Source organism: Salmo salar, chromosome 23 (genome assembly GCF_965601325.2).
Source record: "Salmo salar chromosome 23, fSalSal1, whole genome shotgun sequence".
Taxonomy (NCBI): domain Eukaryota; kingdom Metazoa; phylum Chordata; class Actinopteri; order Salmoniformes; family Salmonidae; genus Salmo; species Salmo salar.
This window is the reverse complement of record NC_138313.1, coordinates 17,596,480-17,619,968: the sequence shown is the minus strand read 5'-3', so window position 1 is coordinate 17,619,968 and position 23,489 is coordinate 17,596,480. Positions and strand designations below refer to the sequence as shown.

The 23,489-nt window shown below is 41.3% G+C and overlaps 2 protein-coding genes across 3 annotated transcripts in view; one reads left to right on the top strand and one right to left on the bottom strand.

Moving 5' to 3' along the window:
- The window catches only part of LOC106584173 (guanine nucleotide-binding protein G(I)/G(S)/G(O) subunit gamma-12), a 76,235-nt gene extending 66,866 nt beyond the window's left edge, over nt 1–9,369 (top strand). For both annotated transcript variants that reach the window (XM_045706082.2, XM_014169120.3), the window contains 2 exons: nt 1,733–1,844; nt 2,079–9,369. In XM_045706082.2, coding sequence (XP_045562038.1) covers nt 1,764–1,844; nt 2,079–2,204 — 207 coding nt within the window. In that variant the 5' untranslated portion in view covers nt 1,733–1,763 and the 3' untranslated portion in view covers nt 2,205–9,369. The remainder of the gene's footprint in view (nt 1–1,732; nt 1,845–2,078) is intronic.
- Nucleotides 9,370–15,274: 5,905 nt separating this feature from the next.
- LOC106584172 (growth arrest and DNA damage-inducible protein GADD45 alpha) lies at nt 15,275–19,737 on the bottom strand. The gene is made up of 4 exons (XM_014169119.3): nt 19,538–19,737; nt 19,212–19,313; nt 18,754–18,967; nt 15,275–17,537 (listed from the first exon to the last, which is right to left on the bottom strand). Exons 1-4 carry the CDS (start codon nt 19,585–19,587, stop codon nt 17,430–17,432), a joined length of 474 nt encoding a protein of 157 aa, XP_014024594.1. The 5' UTR covers nt 19,588–19,737; the 3' UTR covers nt 15,275–17,429.
- Between the last annotated feature and the right edge of the window lie 3,752 nt (nt 19,738–23,489).

The following is a 23,489-nucleotide window of genomic DNA, read 5'->3' as shown; positions in this document are numbered from 1 at the left end:
GTTAAAGGTGTTAGCAGGTTAGCTAACCCTTCCCCTAAGTTAGATGTTTGTGTTATCCTATGCGTCTACCCACCCACCCTGACCAACCACCCTACTTTAGTTTTTGCCTTAACCCTTGGCCTACAATGGTCATGCCCCTGCGGAAATCTAATTAATCCACCGCATCTGCCGATATCACCCTTCTGCATCTGCAGTGAAAGGTAGAGCAGTGTTTGTCAGACCATGAGACATCCCGAAATTCAATCTTCTCACGAAAACGTCTGTAGCGTCTGAACGGTTTGCCCTACACACTGTTATGACCACTCTGCTGAAGGCTGAAACTCTCACGAACCCGATGTTCTCCGTTTTGCCCTAGAAACGCCCACAAGCCTCAAAAGACTCATCTGAAGGTCCCCGGTACCAGTTTAAAAAATGAGTAGAAGCATACAGTATATGGTTTAGTGCCTAAAATAAGGGGATAAATATATGTTACAACAAAATATTTATCTCAGATATAGGACAGACATTTTAGAACAAACTTCCTTTTAATAATTTTTTGGACGATATATTGTTCCATGTAGTGAATCTCCCCGGGCTTCGACAGACTCTAGAGGGTTAAGTAACCTTCTGTCTTATCTAACCATACCAAACGTAACATAATCATACTAACTGTTCCCCGCCGAAGACGTGGATGTCGATTAAGGGAGCCCCTGCACCTTAATCTTAATTGGGTTAAATGCGGAAAGACATATTTCAGTTGTACAACTGACTAGGTATCCCTCTTTCCCCCTTTCCCCTTTAATTTGAGTCTTCCGGAGTTACGTTTACTATGTTACGTCTAGTCTATGAGACCAGGCTGAGATAGTAGAATACAGCAAGTAGGCTAAATCTTGCCCCAATAACTCTAACCAAGATTCCCACTCAGTCAATCTGAATCCACAGGTTCCAAGGTGAGAGAGAAACCTGGCAGACCAGGTGCTTTAAACAGTGCCAACACCCCAGGCAATCTCTTTCTTACTACATACAGACCCACTATAGCAGACTGTCCTCTCAGGCAATGTCTTTATTGCTATGGACCAATGTAGACTTCCCATGATGTGTGAGATTGTGCAACAGTTTCCATCTTGGCCAATCTTTATGTGATTACGTCCGCTAGCTTGTTTGCAGGTTGTTGGTTTAGTAAATTGCAGATTAACTTCCGACTGTCACTTTGGGAAGTTACTCTGGAGAAGGACAGTGGAATAACAGCTGCTCCTAGGTTTTTTTTTGTTGGTATATTGTGTTTGGAAGCTTTTCAAAGTTATGTTCCTGACACTTAACCATATTGGGTAACTCTCCAACATACCATCTGTTGTGCAAAGACGTAAGAAGGGCCAGCTGATGTAACTGGGATATCTTTTATGACACAGTTATACAGGCACTGGCTGTTCTGCTGCCCTATATCAGTGTACAACTGGTGATTTAATGATGTCTTATTGTGCTTTTCTTTTGTTTTTCCAGATAAAGCCACTCACACACTACATTTTACATTTTAGTCATTTAGCAGGCGCTCTTATCCAGAGCGACTTACAGTAGTGAATGCATACATTTCATTTCAGTGCTAGCCCCCCGTGCCGCTACTCCCAAATTGTGGAAGGTATACCCAATAACAATACAATGTTAATTCATTCAGTCAGTCAGTTCATTCATTCATTCTTTCCCATGGTGTTATACAGTAGGCGAAGACTGAATCCAGTATGTGTTTTATTAACAGAGGTTTGCGGAGACCAACATATCTTTCGAAGATGCAGAGTTCCAATAACACTGCCCATGCCAGGAGGGCAGTCCAGCAGCTGAAAATAGAAGCCAGCATTGAGAGAATTAAGGTACGCTTCTCAAACAACCCATATTTCCATATATACCAAGATATACGTATATGAAATTACATTTTCCATCCTGCAAGAACTTAGTCTGGCTGACACCAGCTCTCAAAGTCCTCCTATGTAGTCGCGTGGGTTGTGTCAGCCAGGCTAGCAAGACCTGGCTTCTCTGACCTTCTCTCTATGTGTGTGTTTCCTTGTGTTGACAATTGTAACCTGCTGTATGATTCTCTCCTGCAGGTGTCCAAGGCCTCAGCAGACCTGATGCACTACTGTGGAGAACAGGGTAAATATGACCCTCTACTCATGGGTATCCCAGCCTCTGAAAACCCCTTCAAAGACAAGAAGCCATGCACTATATTATAGTAGCGGAACAGCTGAATTCTCTTCGCTTTTTTAATTGTATTCTTTTATAGTGAGAAATATACAACGTTAATACCGGTACACTATTTGCCTTAAGGCCAGCCCAGTCCCACTCCCCATGTTTCCTTGTACTTTAGGTTGATTTCAAAATGTTACCTTAGGGCCTTTAAACAAGTGCCATTTTGGTAGAATCAGAATTATTGGTACTCTCTCTCCATCAGACACAACAATTAATTTGTGGCCCAGAAAAAAAGCTTTTAGTTTAGTTCAGTCAGTCATGAATAGATAAGAGCTCATTCTGAGGCTCATCTCAACAGAGACTGGTGTTCTTTCAGATTGTTACCGTATGTTATGCAGACTAAAGACCAGCTGGGTTTGAACAGGGGGTTCCCAACTGTGTCACGTTAACACTAAAACAGTTCCTTTAAAATGTACATCAACTTACTGGCAGCAAATGTATTTTACAGTACAGCTACTGTAATCCATGTTACTGTAATCCATTTTACAGTACCACAAATGTTACTGTAATCCAATTTACAGTATATTACTGGAATTACCCATGCAGTAACATATATATCCAGTGTTCTTTGCAAGTTTTCATTTTTAGATTTACATTTTGGTCACTCTTGACCTTAGCAGCTTACAGTCAGTGCATTCAACCAAGGTTGATAAAAAAACACATATCACAGTCATAGCAAGTAAAAAGTATCTTTAAACGTAGATACCATTTTATGTCTCTGTGTCCAGTATGAAGGGCGTTTAAAGGTAGTTTCGCGAGCCAATGCTAACTAGCGTCAGCACAATGACTGGAAATCTATGGGTAAACTGACAGGGCGAAACAGATCAAAAGACAGGGCTAGCTACTCAACCATGAATGGTTTTGAGACTTGCTGCCACTCTGATCTACCCCTATATACATTTAATTGTTAGGGAACCACTACCACCTATCACTTGGCACAGCACTCTCACTAATGGGTGCAACAAATATAGCCGCTTACAAGACACTCCTCAAAATATATTAATGAGTGAGAAACAACAATACCATAAACCAGTTAGTGTTCAAAAGGTTTTTGGCTCTCCAAAAATACGGTATTGGTAATGTATTATAAATTACAGTAAATTACTGGTAGCAATTGGCCAGTAAGGTTTGTAGAATTTCTAAAATACAGTATATTGCCGTATTCTGTAGGGGTACAGCATTCTCACTCATTGGTGCAACAAATATAGCCTCTTACAATTTACGTTATTTTACTGTGCACTCTACAATGTTTTACTGTTGAAATTACAGAAAAGTCTTAGTGTGCTGTAAAACAAATGCATCGTATTTTACTGTGCCTTCTATGATAATCTACTGTATTCAGTTTATACAGTATCATACTGTTGATTAATACAGTAAGTTACAGATAAAATTACAAAAACATCTAACAGTGCACATCAGCTAGAGCATAAATAATGTCAATGGCCCTAAAGCATTGCAGTTGCACCACACTAGTTAAACCTTTAAGCTCCTGATTGCGTCAGTCAGTCCCCACACAGTAGCTTCTTTGGAAAACAATCAGTCTAGTTTGAATGCTGCTGATAAGCTTGTAATAACCCTGTTATGTAAATCAGCCAGTCCCATGACACAGGAGTACACTAACCAGTGCTGATGGGCTGGTAAACCACTGTATGCCTTTGTTCCAAATGGCATCCTATTCCCTATATAGTGAACTACTTTTGACCAGAGCCCTATGGGCCCTTGTTAAAAGTAGTGCACTAAAGGGAAAAGGCTGCCATTTGGGACTGACATGTGAATGCCCCATCAAAACAAGAGAGGGCAGGCTGGCCAAAAGGTCATGGCCTCTGTGACAAATTAACACACTCTCAAAGGGTGCCTGTCATTCTGTAAGGGAAAACATCTAGCTTGCATAAACAGGGCCTGAAGAAGGTTAAAGCATGACCACTTCACCATGTTTAACAAGCATTGTTTTGTTTCTGCAAAGACAATGTCAGAGATCGTTTTGTTTTCAGGCGTGGGTAGAGGGTGGGGGGTATCAAATCAGACTATCCCACTTCTATGTATTTGTTATGAAACTCAGACTAACCTTTGCCTTAGAAACCAACCTTTGTGACTTTGCATAGTTGTCTTGCTTGTATGTGGTACGGTAGATAGATAATGTAGTATCAATATGAAGTACTGCAGACCACGGTACACTAATATTATGTAACCCTTTAAATGAGTGTAATATGCCTTACGTTGATGTAAAAGATGTTGGTCCATAATGTTATCTCTACATAGCTGAAGCAGAGGAGGTAAGATCCGTCTGTGCCATCACAATGACATCTATCCAATGTATCAGCATCAGAGGAAGCATACTGTACTATCCTGAGTGCCAGTCTGCATGTGCTATCATGCAAACTCCTTGTGACTCATTTTCTTCGCAAACAATTGTGAAAACTAGGGAATAAGCAAGAGCACAAACCGATCTGGTACCAGGCTAGAAATGTACAGGTTTTCTGATTGTATTTTAATTGCCAGTACTTTTAGTGTTTCACTCTGATTAGTATTTAATTGATACATGTACGACTTCTATCCTGAAAGGGATCCTGTGATCAATCGTGAACTTTGTGTAGACTGTTATTATGATTTCTTCTTGAGTTTTAACATTCCATGTTTACAATAACAATACAATAATCATTTCTTATTTCATGCTCTCACAATGGTCATGATGGTCACAATGGTTGAATAGTTGTTAATGTGTGTGGGAGTATGCATTCGTGGAAGTGTACCTGTGTGACTTTGCACGCGACTGGCAAAAGCAACTCGGTAACCATTGTCATGTTCAGTAGGGCATACTGTAGCTAAAACTAAAACTATCGTTTCTTATTAGACAAGTTCAGGTAGTACCTCCCTGGTTCACTTCGCTTTGTACCCAATGAACACGACCCAGCTTAACCATCCAGGGCCTTAATATTGAAGTAGTCTCGCTTCGGCATCTCACCGCTACCTTTCAGCCACAGTCCTCAAACAACACTAGGATAATGCTGTGAACAATGGAATCACTACATTCTCGGTGGATGCAGGGAGCGAGCACTTCTATGCTGTAATTTTTGTTGTTGTTAGCTATTCAAATAATAGAGACTGACTATTATTTGGATGGTCAACTGACCGCCAGGGAGACAGGCTGCAGCACCAATTAAAATGTTCCCACACCACATGGTATGCTATTTGTCTACATATTCTGGGCAATCTCAGCAACCCAGAACCAAAGATCTCACATTCTACTATTTATGTTATGCTCACACCACAAGATATTATATTCTGTGTGGCTTTGAAGGCTTTTTTGAAGTTGCGTGTTGCTGGATGATGTCTTTCTACACTTGCTTCTTCTCACTGTCACAGTATGTCACTGCAATGACATGCTGAACTTCAGTTGAATCTAGACTCTGTATATGTGTCAACACTTTTTTTTCTTCTCCTTGACGATAAATTGATGATAATACAGTAGGGGAGAGCGAGGTATGTTGTCACACTTTTCACGATGTCTAACATTTACTGGGCACAATACATCACAATTGAAATGAATGTCATACAAATGAAAGAAGGAAGTCTTGGGCACATATTGTATTCATTACATCTTCATATCTTATTTCAGTACGGAGTTGTAGACCGTAAAATAGAGAGTGTGCACTTGTGACAATTTGCCCCATCAGCGGGTAAATTGTCACACTACGTCGGGTAAGTTGTCCCATTGCATCATCAACAAATAAGAACACAACTAATTCATTGTGAATATTGATTTTAATTTCAAATTCAAAATCAAATTCAACTTCATTAAAGAACACAAATTAAAAACTATCATGCCTAGAGAATCTGGCAAATCATGCCTTTCATTCAAAACAATAATGCTGGCAGAGCACACATTAAGTGCCGCGACCACTTTACTTTGAACTTTGAAATCGAATGTTCTCTGGCGTGCACATAGATCCACGGTAATTGTTGGAATCGGAATGGAATGGAATGCTGCAGATAACTTGCTTAAATGTTTAAAATCTTAACAAAACAGACGTGGTGTTTAAACACACTAATGCACTAATTCACAGTTTTGCAAACTGAACAACCTATGCGACGTACATCCGTATCTGACTAATCAGACTCCTCTTCAGAGTCACAGTTCTGGCACACATAAATTGCCTGGCCTGAGGTGCAAGCATCATGGGCCCATTTGTTGCATCTCACACACTTCACCCAAGTCTCCTTTGGAAGGCTGTTTGAAAATGGCTCCACACAGACGAGGCAGAAGCACTCCTCTTCATCTGATGACTCTTCTATGATTTTTTTTCTTTTTTTAGCTGCCTTGTTCTTTTCAGATCCAGATTTTGACTCCCCCCTTGCTTCCCTTTCTTCGGAAACAGCCTTTTGCTAGATTGTGCCTTATTCTTTTCCATTTCTAGTACCTGCTTCACTGGTGTCATTTAGAATTGCTGTTTTGCACCGTTTTCTTCCTTTGCAAGCTGATTTTCGGGGGCCAGCTTTTGCATATGGTCGAATATCCTCTGGAGTTGGTAGTCCGCTGTCAGCAATGGCATTGCTTGGCAAGGGTGAGCTGGTGCTAGCATAAGAACTGGGCGGGTCTGTGTCTGAGCCTGTGCTATGCAGGGCTAGAATAGTGCTGGGGCCTGGCAGGTTGGTGCTGGGGCCTGGCAGGGCTGGAATGTTGCTGGGGCCTGGCAGGGCAGGGTTGGTGCTGGGGCCTGGTAGGGTTGGGTTCTGAATGGGGCAATCTTTAACGTAGGATGGGGCAAACTCGGTTTCCAGAAATACATCCCTGTTGTAAGGTTGTACCCCAGCCAGCCTAAAGCCAGCCTGAATGTTCAAGCCTGAATGTTGCAGCCAGAGGATAGGCCACAATCCCAGGAATGTCATAAATTGATATTGTCTCCCCGGGATTGTTCCTCATCCGGCATCACACGTGGTGTTGATGTGCCTCTTTAACGGCCCGTAGACAGACCTGTCTAAGGGTTGAAGCCGATGAGAGCAATGGGGTGGGAATGACAGCATAATTATGCCATTTTCTTTGGCATAATTGAGTCCATCAATGGACAGATGAGACTTGTGGTTTTGTCCAAAAGGAGTTAACAGAGCTTCTCCTTTGAGCATTTCATATGCTCGACAAAATGTTTCAGGAAGTCAACAAAGTGCACATCTTTCATTCACCCAGCGGGATTTGCCCCTCCTTTGCTGCCAGATGGCCCGTTGATCAGGAAATGATTGCGGAAGTTGACACAAGGGAATATAAAATATGGAGGTATACTATTCCTTGTGGCTGAGGCAGCACAGACCAGTGTGACGAGGGTTCCCCTTTGAGCGGAGGTCAGTGACCCTACTTGTTTGAATCCACGTCTGCCCACCACTTTGCCAGGTTTATGTACAGTGGTCACCCCAGTTTCATCGACATTCCATATGTCTCCTGGTCCAAATTGATATCGCTGTAGCAATTCTGCTACATTGTCGAAGAAAGCATTAACATTTTCTCTGTTGAAGCTACTTGCCCTGTCAAGGCTAGTTGCCTCTGGCTTTCTCAACGACAGCGCTGGGTGCTGCTTTAAGAAGCCTGTAAACCACTCTGAGCTGGTCTTTTCTTTTTCTGCCCAGATTGGTGCGAACTTCAGCTGGTGTGCCACAGCAAACTGGTAGGCAAGTCTTCTGACCTCACTTGGCGACAGACCAAAATAAATGTCAGCTGACCTAGTAATATACTGAACAAGCTGCATCTCCAAATCAGGTGATAAAACCTGCCGTGGCTTTGAATAGCCAACCAGTGTTGTTGGCATGGCTGTCTGGCTTTCAACTTCTTCTCTGGTAACCTTTAGAAAATACAGAGTCAGATTACGGTAATTTATGTAAAAATCCTTCGCTGTACTCCTGATTGATTTGTTCTGAAACTTCACCTGCCTCACTGCCTTTAACATTATGCCAGGTGGTGTGCTGACATTCTGTCTTTTATCGTTTCTAACCATCTTTCTTTCCTTCCCCTCTTTCTTTCCTTCCTTCCTTTCTTCTTTCCTCCAAAAACACATTTACTCATTGCAATAATATATTCATTACAGGCTTATTATGACCACCTCCCTGTCTACTATCCTTGTTGCCACATTGCAATTCATAACACCACACTAAATTCATAACTGTGTGTGTGTGTGTGTGTGTGTGTGTGTGTGTGTGTGTGTGTGTGTGTGTGTGTGTGTGTGTGTGTGTGTGTGTGTGTGTGTGTGTGTGTGTGTGTGTGTGTGTGTGTGGGGGATATACTGTCTCATACAGTAGGCATGTAGTGTGTTAGTAGATACACGCGCACACACACCACACACACACAAGCCAGAGCCTGTCTTCTGTAGTCCAGGGATATGTCTGCTGCTCTATGTATATATATTAATCCATTTATGGTAACATGTAATACTACTATCAGAGCTGATTACACAATATCACAATTTTTTTAAGCGTGTTCTATGTGTCTATGTATACTGGGGCAAGTTGTCACATGTGAAGACTTGCCCCAAGGTCATTAAAACAACTTGCCCCAAACTGACGTGTGCTAATGTTGGCTAAATCTCAAGGTTAGCCCAACACAGGACTGCAGCTAAAGTATCAAAAGACAAGTTAATGTCTCCTCTACTCAGTGCAAAATTATAATTTTTAACATTCATACCTAACAAAGTTTTATTGCATAAAATGTAAAGTGACAATTTTTTACTTTTGAAGCGGAAAAATAAGAAACTTGTGCTCACCTCAGATTAGAGTGACCTTGACCACATGTGAACAGGAAGTTGACCATAGAACATGTAGTCACACAAAGTAGCTATTTGATTTTTTTTAGATAGCGCCTCTAGTGTTGGAGGTATGAACAGTTTGACAACTTACCCGTGTGACAACTTAACTCGCTCTACCCTATATGTTATTTTGATGTATGTGTTCTATTTGATTTTTGCTGACTCAATTGATGTTGCAAATGGATTTTACAGTTTTAAAGCGAACATTTTTTTTTCACTCTGTGACAAATAACGATACTGGATTTGGTCTCTGGTACATATTGTCCATGTGGATATTTTTCCTGTGTCATGTAATTTTTGCATTTTATTCCCAATTTTGACACCTTATATTTGTAGATGTTAATAAAGGTCTTTAAACACATGATTTAGATGATTTTCGAGTGATTTATAAACATACTTGTCCTGGCACAAAAAATAGCTTGTGTGTAAAAAAACAATACATTTATTACAATGATAAGATACATTTTAGAGGATAACTTGAGAGTATAGATTTGTTAAATTGTCACAACAACTAATAGACAAACCCGTTTATCTAGTATCAGGTCAATCACTGGACTGTAAACCTTCCATTTGCTCAGATTTTTGCTGTATTTTGTTGTACTGTTGTCTGTCCCCAAGTCAAAGCAGGGCTGTTATGTTACAGTGCCTAGTGAAAGTCTACACACCCCTTGCACAGTCTTCACATTTTGCTGCCTTACAATTATATCAAAACCTTTATTAAATTGTATTCCACTCCACAACCTACAATTTTCAAAGTGAAATAAAAATTATAGAGCATTAAAAAAAGAGATCTTAATTGCATATGCCTTCACACCCCAGGGTTAATGTTCGGTGGAAGCACCATTAGCAGCCATTACAGCTGTGAATCATTTTGAATAAGATTCTACCAACTTTGTTAAAAAATCCACTCCAAACCATCCATTACTGTTTGCAACAAGGCTGTTAGTAATACTTCAAGACAACATGGCAAAGAAATGGCCTGAATAAAAAACAACCGGTTTGGGTCCAATACAACATAACACAGAGTGAAACCCTCTGTATTTTCAAGTAGTGTGGTGGCAGCATTATGTTATAGGTATGCTTGTCACTGGCAGGGACAGGGGATTTTTTCAGGATCAAAAGAAATATGAAAGGAGCAAACCCCAAGTAGGGAGTTAGAGGAAAACCCCAAGTCTTCTGAAAAAAACTCTGTTATATAATTTTTTTTAAAGCGGGACAATTACACACATTTTAACACCAAAAACAATGGATAAATCTTGCCTTAAGAGTTGTGCAAAGTTTGTAGAATCATATTCAAAATTATTCACAAAGTATTAACTCTGGGGTGTGAAGACATGCGCAATCAAGACATGTTTTTTTTATTATTAGACATTTTTTAACGCTTCTATAATTTTTCTTTCACTTTGAAAATGTGGAGTAGATTGTTTATATCGGTAAGGAAAAAATTGATTGTATTCCATTTTTAGATTTCATTTTGGGACAGCAAAATGTGAAGACTGTGCAAGGTGTGTGTAGACACACTAGCGACTATAATGCTCCCTGTGCCTACGAGTGGTCTCTCTCTCTCTCTCGCTCTCTCTCACTCTCCTTCTCTCTGAGGGTTTAATGTTACAGGCAGAAACCAGCTCTGGCTATATTTGTTGGACCACATGGATGTAATCGCCACTCTCCCATCTGATGATGGATGATACTGGGGCTTTGTGGAGATGTGATTGTTTTAACTTGACAGAAAAAAACTCTGGGATAAGCAACCTATTCGCTATACACTGAGTGTACAGTCGTGGCCAAAAGTTTTGAGAGTGACACAAATATTAATTTTCACAAAGTTTGCTGCTTCAGTGTCTTTAGATGTTTTTGTCAGATGTTACTATGGAATAGTGAAGTATAATTACAAGCATTTCATAAGTGTCAAAGGCTTTTATTGACAATTACACTGCAAAGAGTCAATATTTGCAGTGTTGACCCTACTTTTTCAAGGCCTCTGCAATCCGCCCTGGCATGCTGTCAATTTACTTCTGGACCACATCCTGACTGATGGCAGCCCATTCTTGCATAAACAATGCTTGGAGTTTGTCAGAATTTGTGTGTTTTTGTTTGTCCACCCGCCTCTTGAGGATTGACCACAAGTTCCTAATGGGATTAAGGTCTGGGGAGTTTCCTGGCCATGGACCTAAATATCGATGTTTTGTTCCCCGAGCCACTTAGTTATCACTTTTGCCTTATGGCAAGGTGCTCCAACATGCTGGAAAAGGCATTGTTCATCACCAAACTGTTCCTGGATGGTTGGGAGAAGTTGCTCTCGGAGGATGTGTTGGTACCATTCTTTATTCATGGCTGTGTTCTTAGGCAAAATTGTGAGTGAGCCCACTCCCTTGGCTGAGAAGCAACCCCAAACATGAATGGTCTCAGGATGCTTTACTGTTGGCATGACACAGGACTGATTGGTAGCGCTCACCTTGTCTTCTCCGGACAAGCTTTTTTCCGGATGCCCCAAGCAATCGGAAAGGGGATTCATCAGAGAAAATGATTTTACCCCAGTCCTCAGCAGTCCAATCCCTGTACCTTTTGCAGAATATCAGTCTGTCCCTGATGTTTTTCCTGGAGAGAAGTGACTTCTTTGCTGCCCTTCTTGACACCAGGCCATCCTCCAAAAGTCTTCGCCTCACTGCGCGTGCAGATGCACTCACACCTGCCTGCTGCCATTCCTAAGCAAGCTCTGTACTGGTGGTGCCCCGATCACGCAGCTGAATCAACTTTAGGAGATGGTCCTGGTGCTTGCTGGACTTTCTTTGGCGCCCTGAAGCCTTCTTCACAACAATTGAACCGCTCTCCTTGAAGTTCTTGATGATTCAATAAATGGTTGATTTAGGTGTAATCTTACTGGCAGCAATATCCTTGCCTGTGAAGCCCTTTTTGTGCAAAGCAATGATGATGGCAAGTGTTTCCTCTCAGATAACCGTGGTTGACATAGGAAGAACAATGATTCCAAGCACCACCTTCCTTTTGAAGCTTCCAGTCTGTTATTCGAACTCAATCAGCATGACAGAGTGATCTCCAGCCTTGTCCTCGTCAAAACTCACACCTGTGTTAACGAGAGAATCACTGACATGATGTCAGCTGGCCCTTTTGTGGCAAGGCTGAAATGCAGTGGAAATGTTTTTTAGTGATTCAGTTCATTTGCATGGCAAAGAGGCACTTTGCAATTCATCTGATCATTCTTTATAACATTCTGGAGTATATGCAAATTGCCATCATACAAACTGAGGCAGCAGACTTTGAAAATGAATATTTGTGTCATTCTCAAAACTTTTGGCCACGACTGTAGAAAACATTAGGAACACCTGCTCTTTCCATGACATAGACCGACCAGGTGAATCCAGGTGAAAGCTAAGATCCCTTATTGATGTCACCTGTTAAATCCCCTTCAAGTCAGTGTAGATGAATGGGAGGAGACAGGTTAAAGAATAATTTGCAGAAAGAAAATAAATAGCCTGCGCTGAAGATGTCTGCTAATACAGGGCTAGTAAGGGGCCAGTGCACTACTTTTGTGAAAACATTTCAACTAAATGTATTTGTATTTGAGTGTCTACCTGACATTTACATGTACAAAACAATTAATCTGACAGTACCTGCTTTCCAGCTTCTTGAAATACTTTGCAAATACAACTTACTTCTATGTGTAAACTGAAATGGTCTATTCATTCCTTTTACATTTTAGTAGATGCTCTTACCCAGAGCAACTTTCAGTAGCGAGTGCATACATTTTCTTACTGGTCCAATGTAGAAATGGAACCCACGCCACAACCCTAGCGTTGCAAGCGCCATGCTCTACCAACTGAGCCACATCATCACAAACCACTTGATGTCACAATGTACTCAATTACTGTATTGTGCATTGTTTTTCTTCCTGGTGATGGAAAGTCTACAGGTACCTAGATGACCAGCCTACTATGTACAATACTGTAATTTACATTAAGTGGTTTGTAACGATGGTAAATTAATACTGCACAAAAAGTGGTTGTTTTCCATCTTAATTTGATGTGCATGTTTTGTCTCTTTGCCCAAACGCTGCACCTTTTGATGTAGATGTTTGAAGACAGGGTTTTGTTCTTTATGGATTCCAGTAGAACTACTGAATCCTGCAAGATACTGTTCTTAACTATCCCACTACTTTTTTGGTTGCTAGCTAGTTAACGTTAGCTTGCGCTAGATGACTGTAATTGCACCAAAACTCTGGTATTTCTCCTACCATTGCTTGTCCTCAATCTTCTTTTTAAACGGTTAGACATTTTTATTTCCATGACTGATCAAAATTAGTTTTCTCATGGCTCTCTCTTGTCCCTCTGTAGCAGGCATATACTGTAGTGAGCAATATGTTTGGAACATCAAATCGCAATGTAAATCTCAGTATCAAATCGCAATACATATAGAATCGCGATTAATTGTCATACATGTAGAATTGCAATACATATCATATAGGCACCTAAGTATTGTAATAATATCCTATTGTGAGGTCCCTGGCAATTCCCAGCCCTACAGATCAGTGTCTTTATCAAATGTTTCCATTCTGTTGGCATTGAGATTTAGGCCTATAGATCCATAGTGAAAACCTGCATAAACAGTGCATTCAGAGTTCATCAGAAAATTATAGTAGGGTTCTGTTCTGTTCATTTGTCTATGCTTGCTCCTCCCTGCTGAATTCCCGTCGTCAGTGTCATCTGTTGTTGAGTTTCACTGGTGGTACCCCCCAGCCCAGCTATTTTCCATGACTCTTGTGGAAATGGAAAATGGGAGTTAAAGTTCAGAGGAGTGAGGTTGCAGTGTACTGGCCTTCTCCTAACCTCCAGTCACCCACCTGGCTGACGCCCCATTCCTGACTTGCAGTTATTTAACTCCTGTAAAAACCACTAGATCGCTACCTCAGAAGGTAGTAGCCCCCCTATTCATACACCCCTGCATTCCATTCCAAAGAGGGCTAGCAGGACAGACCTGCAACTTTCCTCTATTCTCACTCACTCCAAGTCAAATCACCATAGCATCCCGCTGCTCAGTGTTGATCTGATGACTGAAACTGTGGGCTCACACCCATGTCTCTCATGCGAAGACCGCTAATGGTGACTTGCCCTAAGAAAACAACAGCCCCCCGGTAAGGCTGTGAAAGCTAAGTTACACAAATGTATCATTGAACAGACATATTTCAGGCCTGCATGACATCAGGGGGTTTCTAGTTAACAGCCAGCTCTGCTTGTGTTGCGTTCTAAATAGTAACACTATTACTACTATCAGTGCGTCACTGTGACTGCATCACCTCCATTCATTGGGTCTATTTATAGCTATTATGAAGTCAGTAGTACCCTCCCGTACTCTCACTGTGAGTCTGAATGGGCCTTGACTCATAGTCACACACTCATCGTTTCATCAGCTGCTCTTTGAGGGCTTTGTCCCCCTGCTCTGCTCCACACACACACACACACATACACATTAAGTTCTGGTATCCTCTGAGTGTGCTGGCTAGTAATATATATTTTCTTTCCTCTCTGGCTGTTTTTGGCCCTGTCAGGGGACAGTTGTTTATCCCCTTGTGTGTTTGAACAGAAGGCCCAGTGACAGCAAGGGCTGTCATTGTGATCACACACACGGATGCTGCTGTTCACAGAAGGAAACTACATGTACGGGAATTCTCCTTCCCCCTCGTGAGAGATGGTTAATTATATGTTTTGTTAAGACGTGAACGCAGAGTGTGAAACTGTTGTTACAAGGGCTTTTAATAACAGACACGCTGTAGTGTTTACCACTGGTGTCAATGGAGGGATGTATTGTATTGTTCAGACACAGTGCATGTTACATAATAAATACAAGATAAACTAAGTGCTAGCTTTTTGCACCAGGTTAAACAGTGCACACATCCTTGATCCTTTCTTTATTCAGCTGAATATGCAAGATCACTTGAAAGCGTTGCATGCCATGCCATTCCCCTGAACTGAGGCTTTTAGTCAACACCTGCAGCTGAGGGGGGAAAAAAACACTACCTATGAGAAATGACAAAAAGTACCGCAGCTGTAATTGTGCTGAATTATCTAGTGACCTCAGTGAAAAGCCTCTTTGACCGAGGTGGTTGAAAGCAGAATCCTTATTCAATGGCCCTGATTTCCACTGCCTTTACAGAGAAGCATTACAAGTCCGGACTCATGTGTCCCTAACAGGTAACTCAGAAAGCCGCTGAGTGATGCTCATAACTCACTGCATAAAATCCAAGAAAGCAAAAGCAATTAAATGTTTAGTTCAGTTTTGTTTATTTCTCTGCAAAGGTAGCTGTTGATGAACATTGCAACATCAATTCATTAAATGAACACAAACATTGATTTAAACAAAACAACGAAGTTAATGTTTAAGTCAATACATTGGTTTGTGCTGACAATGACCTAAACAAGACCTTCCTTCTTAATTTAAATAATTCTCAAAATAACAATTTCAGAAATAATCAAGATCATATAAATTACAGTGATGTATTTTTTTCCACACTGTAAAACATTTCCTGTACAATGTACATTAACTTACTGGCAGAAATTGGCCAATAAGTTACTGTAATTTATTTTACAGTACAACTACTGTAATACATTTTATGGTAATACATTTTGCAGTACCAAAAATGTTACTGTAATCTAATTTAGAGTGTATTACTGGAATTCCCCATGCAGCGACACATTACCCAGTGTTCTTTGCAAGTTTTTTTATTTTAACATTTACATTTTGGTAATTTAGCAGGTACTCTTGTCCTTAGCAACTTAGTCAGTGCATTCAACCAAGGTTGATTAAAAAAATAAATAATACATGTCATAGCAAGTAAAAGTTTTTTTTTTTAACCATTACTGAAAATGTTGTAGTTAAAGATACATTGGTCTTCAAAATAATTATAATTACAACAAGATATCTTATGACATCACTGACAATCTCTAGATAGTGCCAATACAATACAGAGATATTCATGGTAACTTGATGTCAGAGCAATGAAACACAGTACAATACAGTAACAGTGACTAAACTGTAAGAAAATACAGTATTTTACTGTAATTACAAGGGATTAGAGTAAGCAGGTTGGCTGTTGACATTTGCATATTACAGCATATTAATGAATACTAGCTGTTTTATATCACTTGCACTTTAGGCTTTAACAAAGGCTTCTAACCTGACAGTGACTACAAGGCAAAACAGATCAAAATGAATCACCACTCAACTAGTAAAGGTTTGAGACACTCTGATCTGTCCCCTATATACATTGCATTGTTAGGGAACCACTACCACATACTGCATCACTTAAATTGGTACTCTCACTAACGGGTGCAACAAATATAGCCTCTTACAAGACACGTATCAACATATGTTAATGAGTGTGAACAACAATACCACACAGCCAATGGTGTTCAATGGTTTTTGGCGCTACAAAAATGCGGTATTGGTATTGTATTCTGAATTACAGTATATGACTGGCAGCAATTGGCTACTGTAGAGTTTCAGGACAAGGTTTGTAGAATCCCTAAAATACAGTATATTACCGTATTCTGTGGGGGTTCAGCATTCTCACCACGGGTGCAACAAATATAGCCTCTTACAAGGCACACCGTAATATGTTAATGAGCCAGAGACTCTTTTCCCACCCACAACAATTTCCCACAATGCACTATATGAATACTGTAAAACACATTTACTGTTGAAATTACAGAAAGGTCTGAGTGTGCTGTAAAACAAACATATGGCATTTTACTGTGCATTCTATGGTAATCTACTGTATTCAGTTTATACAGTATCATAATGTTGAATAATACAGTAAGTTACTGATAAAATTGCATAAACCTTTAACATGCAGAGTATATCCACATGGAAATTTGGTCCACTTTCCTTGAGGCATTATCCATCCTGTAGTCCCAGACTAGTCCAGACTACTCCGGTCTAGTTCAGAAAACTCTAGTTTGGTTTAGTTCAGTCCTTGAGTATGGTCCTTGGAGTCAGTCCTTTGAGCATCCAGGAGATTCCAATCCCCTGCTGCCTTGTGCACTCTACTCTGTTCACCACTACGTGCGTATGTCTGCTCTGCTGTGTGTGCTTACATGAGTCAGCTTCTTGTAATGGCAGCGCCTGGGCATGAGGACAAAGTCATGCCAACGACCAATCGCTACCTTCGCATTACAGTCATACCATTGTTACCTTGGCAGTCCTGGAATCCAGAATGCTAAATCACTCTTCCTCAGCTGAAAACCTCAGCATAAAATCCACACTGATCCAGCAGGTTTTCTTGTTCTCCTTCCCTCTGTTGAATGAGGTTTGTTCATGAGTTCCAATAAAGGCATTATTACACAGATCTAGTGCAGTGTGCTGTGTTCCAATATAAAGTGTACAACGTGGTTACGTGGAGTCCATGCTGCTTGTTCACCGGTCAGGTAAGTTGATGATGGGGACCCACTGGTCCAGTATTCGACTGTCTCTACAGAAGCGATTCACTTTGCTCAGAGCTGGGTCCTTGCACGTGGTTGACTTCTGTGAAGAGAAATGGAAAACAAAAACAGTTAGGCCAATGCTGCTTTCTAAAAACGTAGGCATTAAAATACAGACAAGTATGCCTTATAAATGTAGAACAACCCTAATCAGTTAGGCCTGAGGGTTCTACACAAGTGTGGTTATTATAACTGCCCACACAGTTAATAACCACACATCTAGCCTATTGCTGTGCTTTCTAAACATATGCATCATATATAAGGATACACAATTCTTTGTAACAACCATAATCAGATAAGGGTTCTCTGCATCATGAGGTATGCCCTGATAGTGGGCCTCACAGATCAGATTGCTACTAAGGAAGTGTATGAGCAGGGCATAAAAATGTCTCCGTGCTGACTTTTGCAGTCTAGGAATCTCTCTGTAAACGTGCCATCGTTCATCCTCTTTCTCCTATGAGCTAAGCTTCATTTCCTGGAACGTGGGTTTGAAAAAGTACTAGTGGCCCACAGGAAGAGCAGTTAAGAGTACACAGCGCTACGCTAACTCGGCCACAAACGTCTAGGTTACGTCCCAAATGGCACCCTGTTCCCTATATCGGGTAGGCAACCCTGGTCCTGGGGTGCCGTAGGCACTTCAGGTTTTTGGTTTAACTGACCCGGAAGACGAGGTGTGTTGAACTTAGGTAATCACTGAACTGATCAATTAGCTCAGTTGGTCACTTGTGGTGCCTAGTTGGAACAAAACCCTGCAGTACCTCCGGCAATGCAGGAACAGGGTTGCCTACCCCTGAACTATAGAGTGCACTACTTTTGACCAGGGCCCAAAGTAGTGCACTATGCACTGAATAGGCTATTTGGACGCAGCCCTAGTAACTGGAGTCAGATCACTCGCAGTACTGCAGCCAGCGTAGGCTACGTCAGACTACTAGGGAAGCCACATCACAGACACACACTGCAGATCAGGCGGCTGCAGTCAGCTGGATCAAGCTTCAAAGAGCTGAGCAATGAATGAAGACATAACTACCAGGCCAGATGTGGTGGCTGTTAAAATCAAGTATTTGCATCCATCTAGGGCTAGGCCTTTCACGCTGTATTCAAAGCTCTTGAACTGCAAATCTTTAGCATCCATGAAACATTTTATTATAACCTAGCTGGTATAATGAACCACACCACCTGAGGAACTGATATCAGTCTAGCACTGTTAAGTAGATGACAAGCCAGGGATATGGAAGTAGGAACAATGTGATGACACGTACAGTAACTAGCACACAGTGCAGGTCCATGGGCTCGTCTCCAGGCTTCACTCCTCCAAGGATCTCAGCGAGGCGCCTCATGTTGCTGACCCGCAGGATGTTGATGTCGTTCTCGCAGCAGAACGCCTGAATCAGGGTGAAGTGGATCTGTAAAGCCACGTCCTCGACCTGCTCCTCATCTGTGGCCAAGAGGCACAGTACCACATTATCCGGGTCCCTGGTGAATTAAATGTCAATACAATTAGCTCGCTAATCAAGTAACATTACAGTAATAGATTCATGAACTTATTTCAGAGTAGATGTATTACTGCTTAATAACTTAAGAATAATCTAGTGAAAAATAATTGTGCTACTTCATTCACTACTCGTATTTAGTTGTTTAATTAAGAATATAGGTCTTATTGGATAATAGTTAACGTTATGCATGTAGCTAATAATCTCTTGCAACGTGCTTCACTTACACATTGAGGGACTTTGCTGCCTCGTAGACTCCTATAGTGACGCAACCTTGGGGTAACGCAGAGCTGATGACCTCCTCCAATGCTTTAGACACAGAATCCATCCTGGGGGTGCAAAACAATAGGTAACCATACTGCGACAAATATACGACTTTATTGTTATTTAGTCAGCTTGCATAAATATAGAAACTAGCTATATAGGCTACTGTAATTTGTTAGCTAAATTAGATTGGACATGCTCGGGCAAACTCGTGCGCATACAGGGAGACGAGTTTGACAGTTAGTGCTCAAGCAGTGACAAATTCAACAAGTTGCAAAGATAATCTTACCTTTCTGTAGAGTTTTCTCCACTGGTTTCCTCAAAAGTCATATTGCACATAGGAAAATGATCCACGTTGAAATCAGAATATTCACTGATGGTCTCTCCATTAACGTCCCAATCAAGTTAGTGTCCGTGTGCGTCTGCACGTCTAGTCTTTGTACATCTGACTCTCCTCTCACCTTTCCCACTCCCCGACTTTAACGTGGAAACAGGAGTTCGAGCGTCTCATATTTGCATATCCAATCCCATTGGTCACATGCTAATTATCAAAGTGGTTCCCGCGAATGCGCAGCGTCCCCCAACTTCTCACCACGTCATTAAACTAGAGAGGTACACTGCGACACCTGGTGGCGAAAATAGTAAAGCTATAATGATCAGTGGCTCACTGTATTTCCGTGCTTACATGGTAGGCTATCCACACCAAGGACGATAACTATGACGATAAAATATACATAACTATAACTTGTTGGCAAACATCCACTCTAGAGGAAAGTGTAAGGTTCTATAGTACACCTGTCTATCAACTGATCCAATGCATCCTCTAGGCCTATTAATATGGTGGTAACACAGATATCTGGGCTTTCAGGGTGTGTTCATTGTCATAGTGACAACTGCAAATAACACTTCAATGTACATGTCATGAAAAATAATATTGAAACTCATATTTAAATGTAGGAACAACAAAACACCGTTTAGCCAGTGTATTTACAGCGTGTCATCGCTTGCCTTGTTGTCAAGTGGTTTTCAAGTGATTTCCATTTTTCTAAAGCTTGTCAATTATTTTTAATCTTATTTTTGTCTGTCCTGTGCAACCATTTGCAATACATGCAACAATGTTATGATCACCGGTCAAAATTATCACAATGCACTCTCCTCAACTTTCCCCTTTCCCCGACAGTTAATTTGTCCTATGCTTTAGGCATATTTTACGTTCCACTATTAACAAGAGCAAGCATCCTTCTCTCCTCGAATTGGCTATTATGCCTAGTGTAAAACATGTTCAAAATAAATGTCCTATAGCGTTTGTAGCCTATAGCCTTTCCTGGGATTTCAAGAGAAGAGGAATAGCGGAGAGGCTAGCCTGTGTCGCACGAGAACACCTGGAAGAGAGCGGCGAGAGATGTGTAGTAAGAAGCTAAATATTAAGTAGATATTAGGCCATTAATTAGCTTAATATTATGGCTATAATATAAATACTTACCTGTCAAAGTGCAAGAACAAAAGTTAAAAGATTATGAAATGTCAGATCTGTGCGTTCCTCCAGGCTGCACTCTGCAGTCCCCGGGCACGCAATGCTCCACAGTTGATTAAGGCCTATGTTTTTAGTGCAGTGATGTATAGGCTAATTTGAATAACAGCTCAAAGGTCCTGTTTTGAATGCGTCTTTCATGCCGAAATAACTGCATACAGCCTAGGCCTGCCTATGCAACCATTAGGATCAGTTCTGGGTCTATTGACCGTTTACAAGGTCCAGAAAGGTAGGTTACATTAGCAGGTCACTCATACGGTATGTTTTGTCAGGATGTATCATCATAGGAAAATTATGGTCTTCTGATACTGAGATGTGCTGTCTGTCGTGGAACATCAGTCTCCCAAGCCGTCCTATAATTCATGTTGACTGACACCAATATGCTCACATGCCCAGTTATTCAGGAAAGCTCACCGTGCGCTCTGCCTCACATCCTCTCCCCACCGAGCATCTCAATAGAACGCGTTTTTGATCGGTTGTTGACGCTGTATGGTTGGGGGACAGGGGAAAAAAATCGCTCTGAAAGTGATCCCAACAATGGCAAGCGTCGCCGTTCTCTACTGTTATTGTGGTTATCGTTGTAGTGCGGACGCTTCTGTTCACTTGAATTTAACCATTTTTATCATTATAGTTATTTGATGTTGTGTGCAGAATAGCGCAGAAGGAGTCGAATGATCATATTTGAGTACTATTTATAGGCTACTTGTCCACAGAGATTTTATTGAGGAAGCTTATCTTGAAATATCTAAAACGATGCCTAACTGATCATTCATAGAGATGTGTGTCCTTAAAATACACTAGTGATATGGGCCTCCCATCTGTGGGAGTCCTCTAACTTTTTCCCTTCCCAATATGGAGGTTTTATTATACCAGCCCGGCTATATGTAAGGCAGCAGTATTGTTTTTTTCTCCACTGCATGATTTTTCAGTCAACAGTGTTTGACGCAACGTGGCATGTGCTGACCGTCCTGACAATCCTCATAAACTTAACATGGAAATTGATAAAGTTATTGTTCGCAGACACAACACATCGTAAAAGGTATTGAGTATATAGAAATAACATGTAATTGAAAGTAATCTCTTTTTAAAGTAATCTAATTTGTATTATAATGGTCCTGCTTTCAAGGGCATGTGCCAATGGTTTACTAACGCACATGTTTTGGGGCCACAGATTAGAAATTAATTTAGAAATACAATTTGATAGATAGAATTTAAAAAAAAAAGTAATATTGTATCCATCAAAAAGTTTCTATCCGAAATCTTCTATATTGCATGTGAGCGAAGTTAAATGTGCTGCTAATGAAATACAAAGTATTTGTGCATGTATTAGGTAGAAAGCCTTGTTTGTGTGACTGTTACAAAAATGAAGATTGAACACATTTTCCTGGCAACCTTAAGAGATCTGCTGCTTAAAGATTTACAGGATTTTATTTCATGATAACACATTTGTAGCAAGTAAATTACCTAATGCAAAAAAAAAATGTATTTGTTTTTATTGAACCTTAATTTAAAGGCAAGTCAGCAAACATACAGTGCCTAGTGAAAGTCTACACAGATTTTGCTGCCTCAAAATTAAATTAGATTTTTTTTTTCCTACAAACCTACCCAACTTACTCCACATTTTCAAAATGAAAGAACATTTCCAAAATCAATACAAAAATGTAAGAAGGATTTACACTGTAAAGGGGTTACTGTGAATTTGACAGTAGCTTAATTGACAGCTTGTTGGCAAGTACAATAAGTAGTTAAACCAACTTAAGCAAATCAAAAGAAAAACCAAATAACCAAGAAAAAAAGAACAAAACCCCAAATGCATTCAATCAAAAAAACAGGTAGCAATAATCAGTCCTTCAATTTGTTAGTCAGTCAGTTATGGTTGGTCTGGTGGAATGTTAGTGTCTTTGTGTTGGGGAGGGGAAATGTTGGGGTCTGGGCTGGCAATTGCTGGATGGAGATGGTAGTTGTGGTTGATTGATGCTGTGTCCAGGGTTGGTGCTGGTGTTGGGACTGGGAAAACCTGGGTTGGTGTTGGGGCTGGGTTGTAAATCAGTCTGGTACCAGGGCTAGAATGCAGGGGTTGGAGCTGGGACTGGGGACCTGGGAAGAAACAGGCGCCCGGGAACTGGGGCTGGGTCGGGATCTATAGAGTGGAGGAAGGACAACCTGAGCAGCAAGCAGACATCTAAGGGAGCCCTTGACCCGGAGGTCAATTGTGGCACTCCCCTGTGGTCCGCTTGCTCCAGGTGAATGTCTGTTGTTTGGTCCCTCCTCTGCGCCTCTTCCACGGTTCTGGTGTTGTGACCTCCGGCCGTGGGGCTGGGGCAACGCGGGTGGGGTCGTTCCCGGGGGGCCAGCTGGGGGGCTCCCGGCGCCGGAGAGCGCGCGACGAAAGGACGGGCGGAACGGGGGCTGCAGGGGAGGGCCCGAGGGCGGCTGACTCACCTGGAAGCACAAGACCCAGAGGTCAATCATGGTATTCCACTGTGGCCTGCTCGCTCCGGGTGTAGGTCTAGAGCTTTGGTCATTCCTCCGCGCCTCTTCTGGTGTGCTGATTTGTATTTGTATTTATTACGGATCCCCATTATTAGCTGCTGCCAAGGCAGAAGCCACTCTTCCCGGGGTCCTGAAAAATTAAGGCAATTATACATTTTAAAAACATTACAATACATTAATAACAGATTTCACAACATATTCAGTGTGTGCCCTCAGG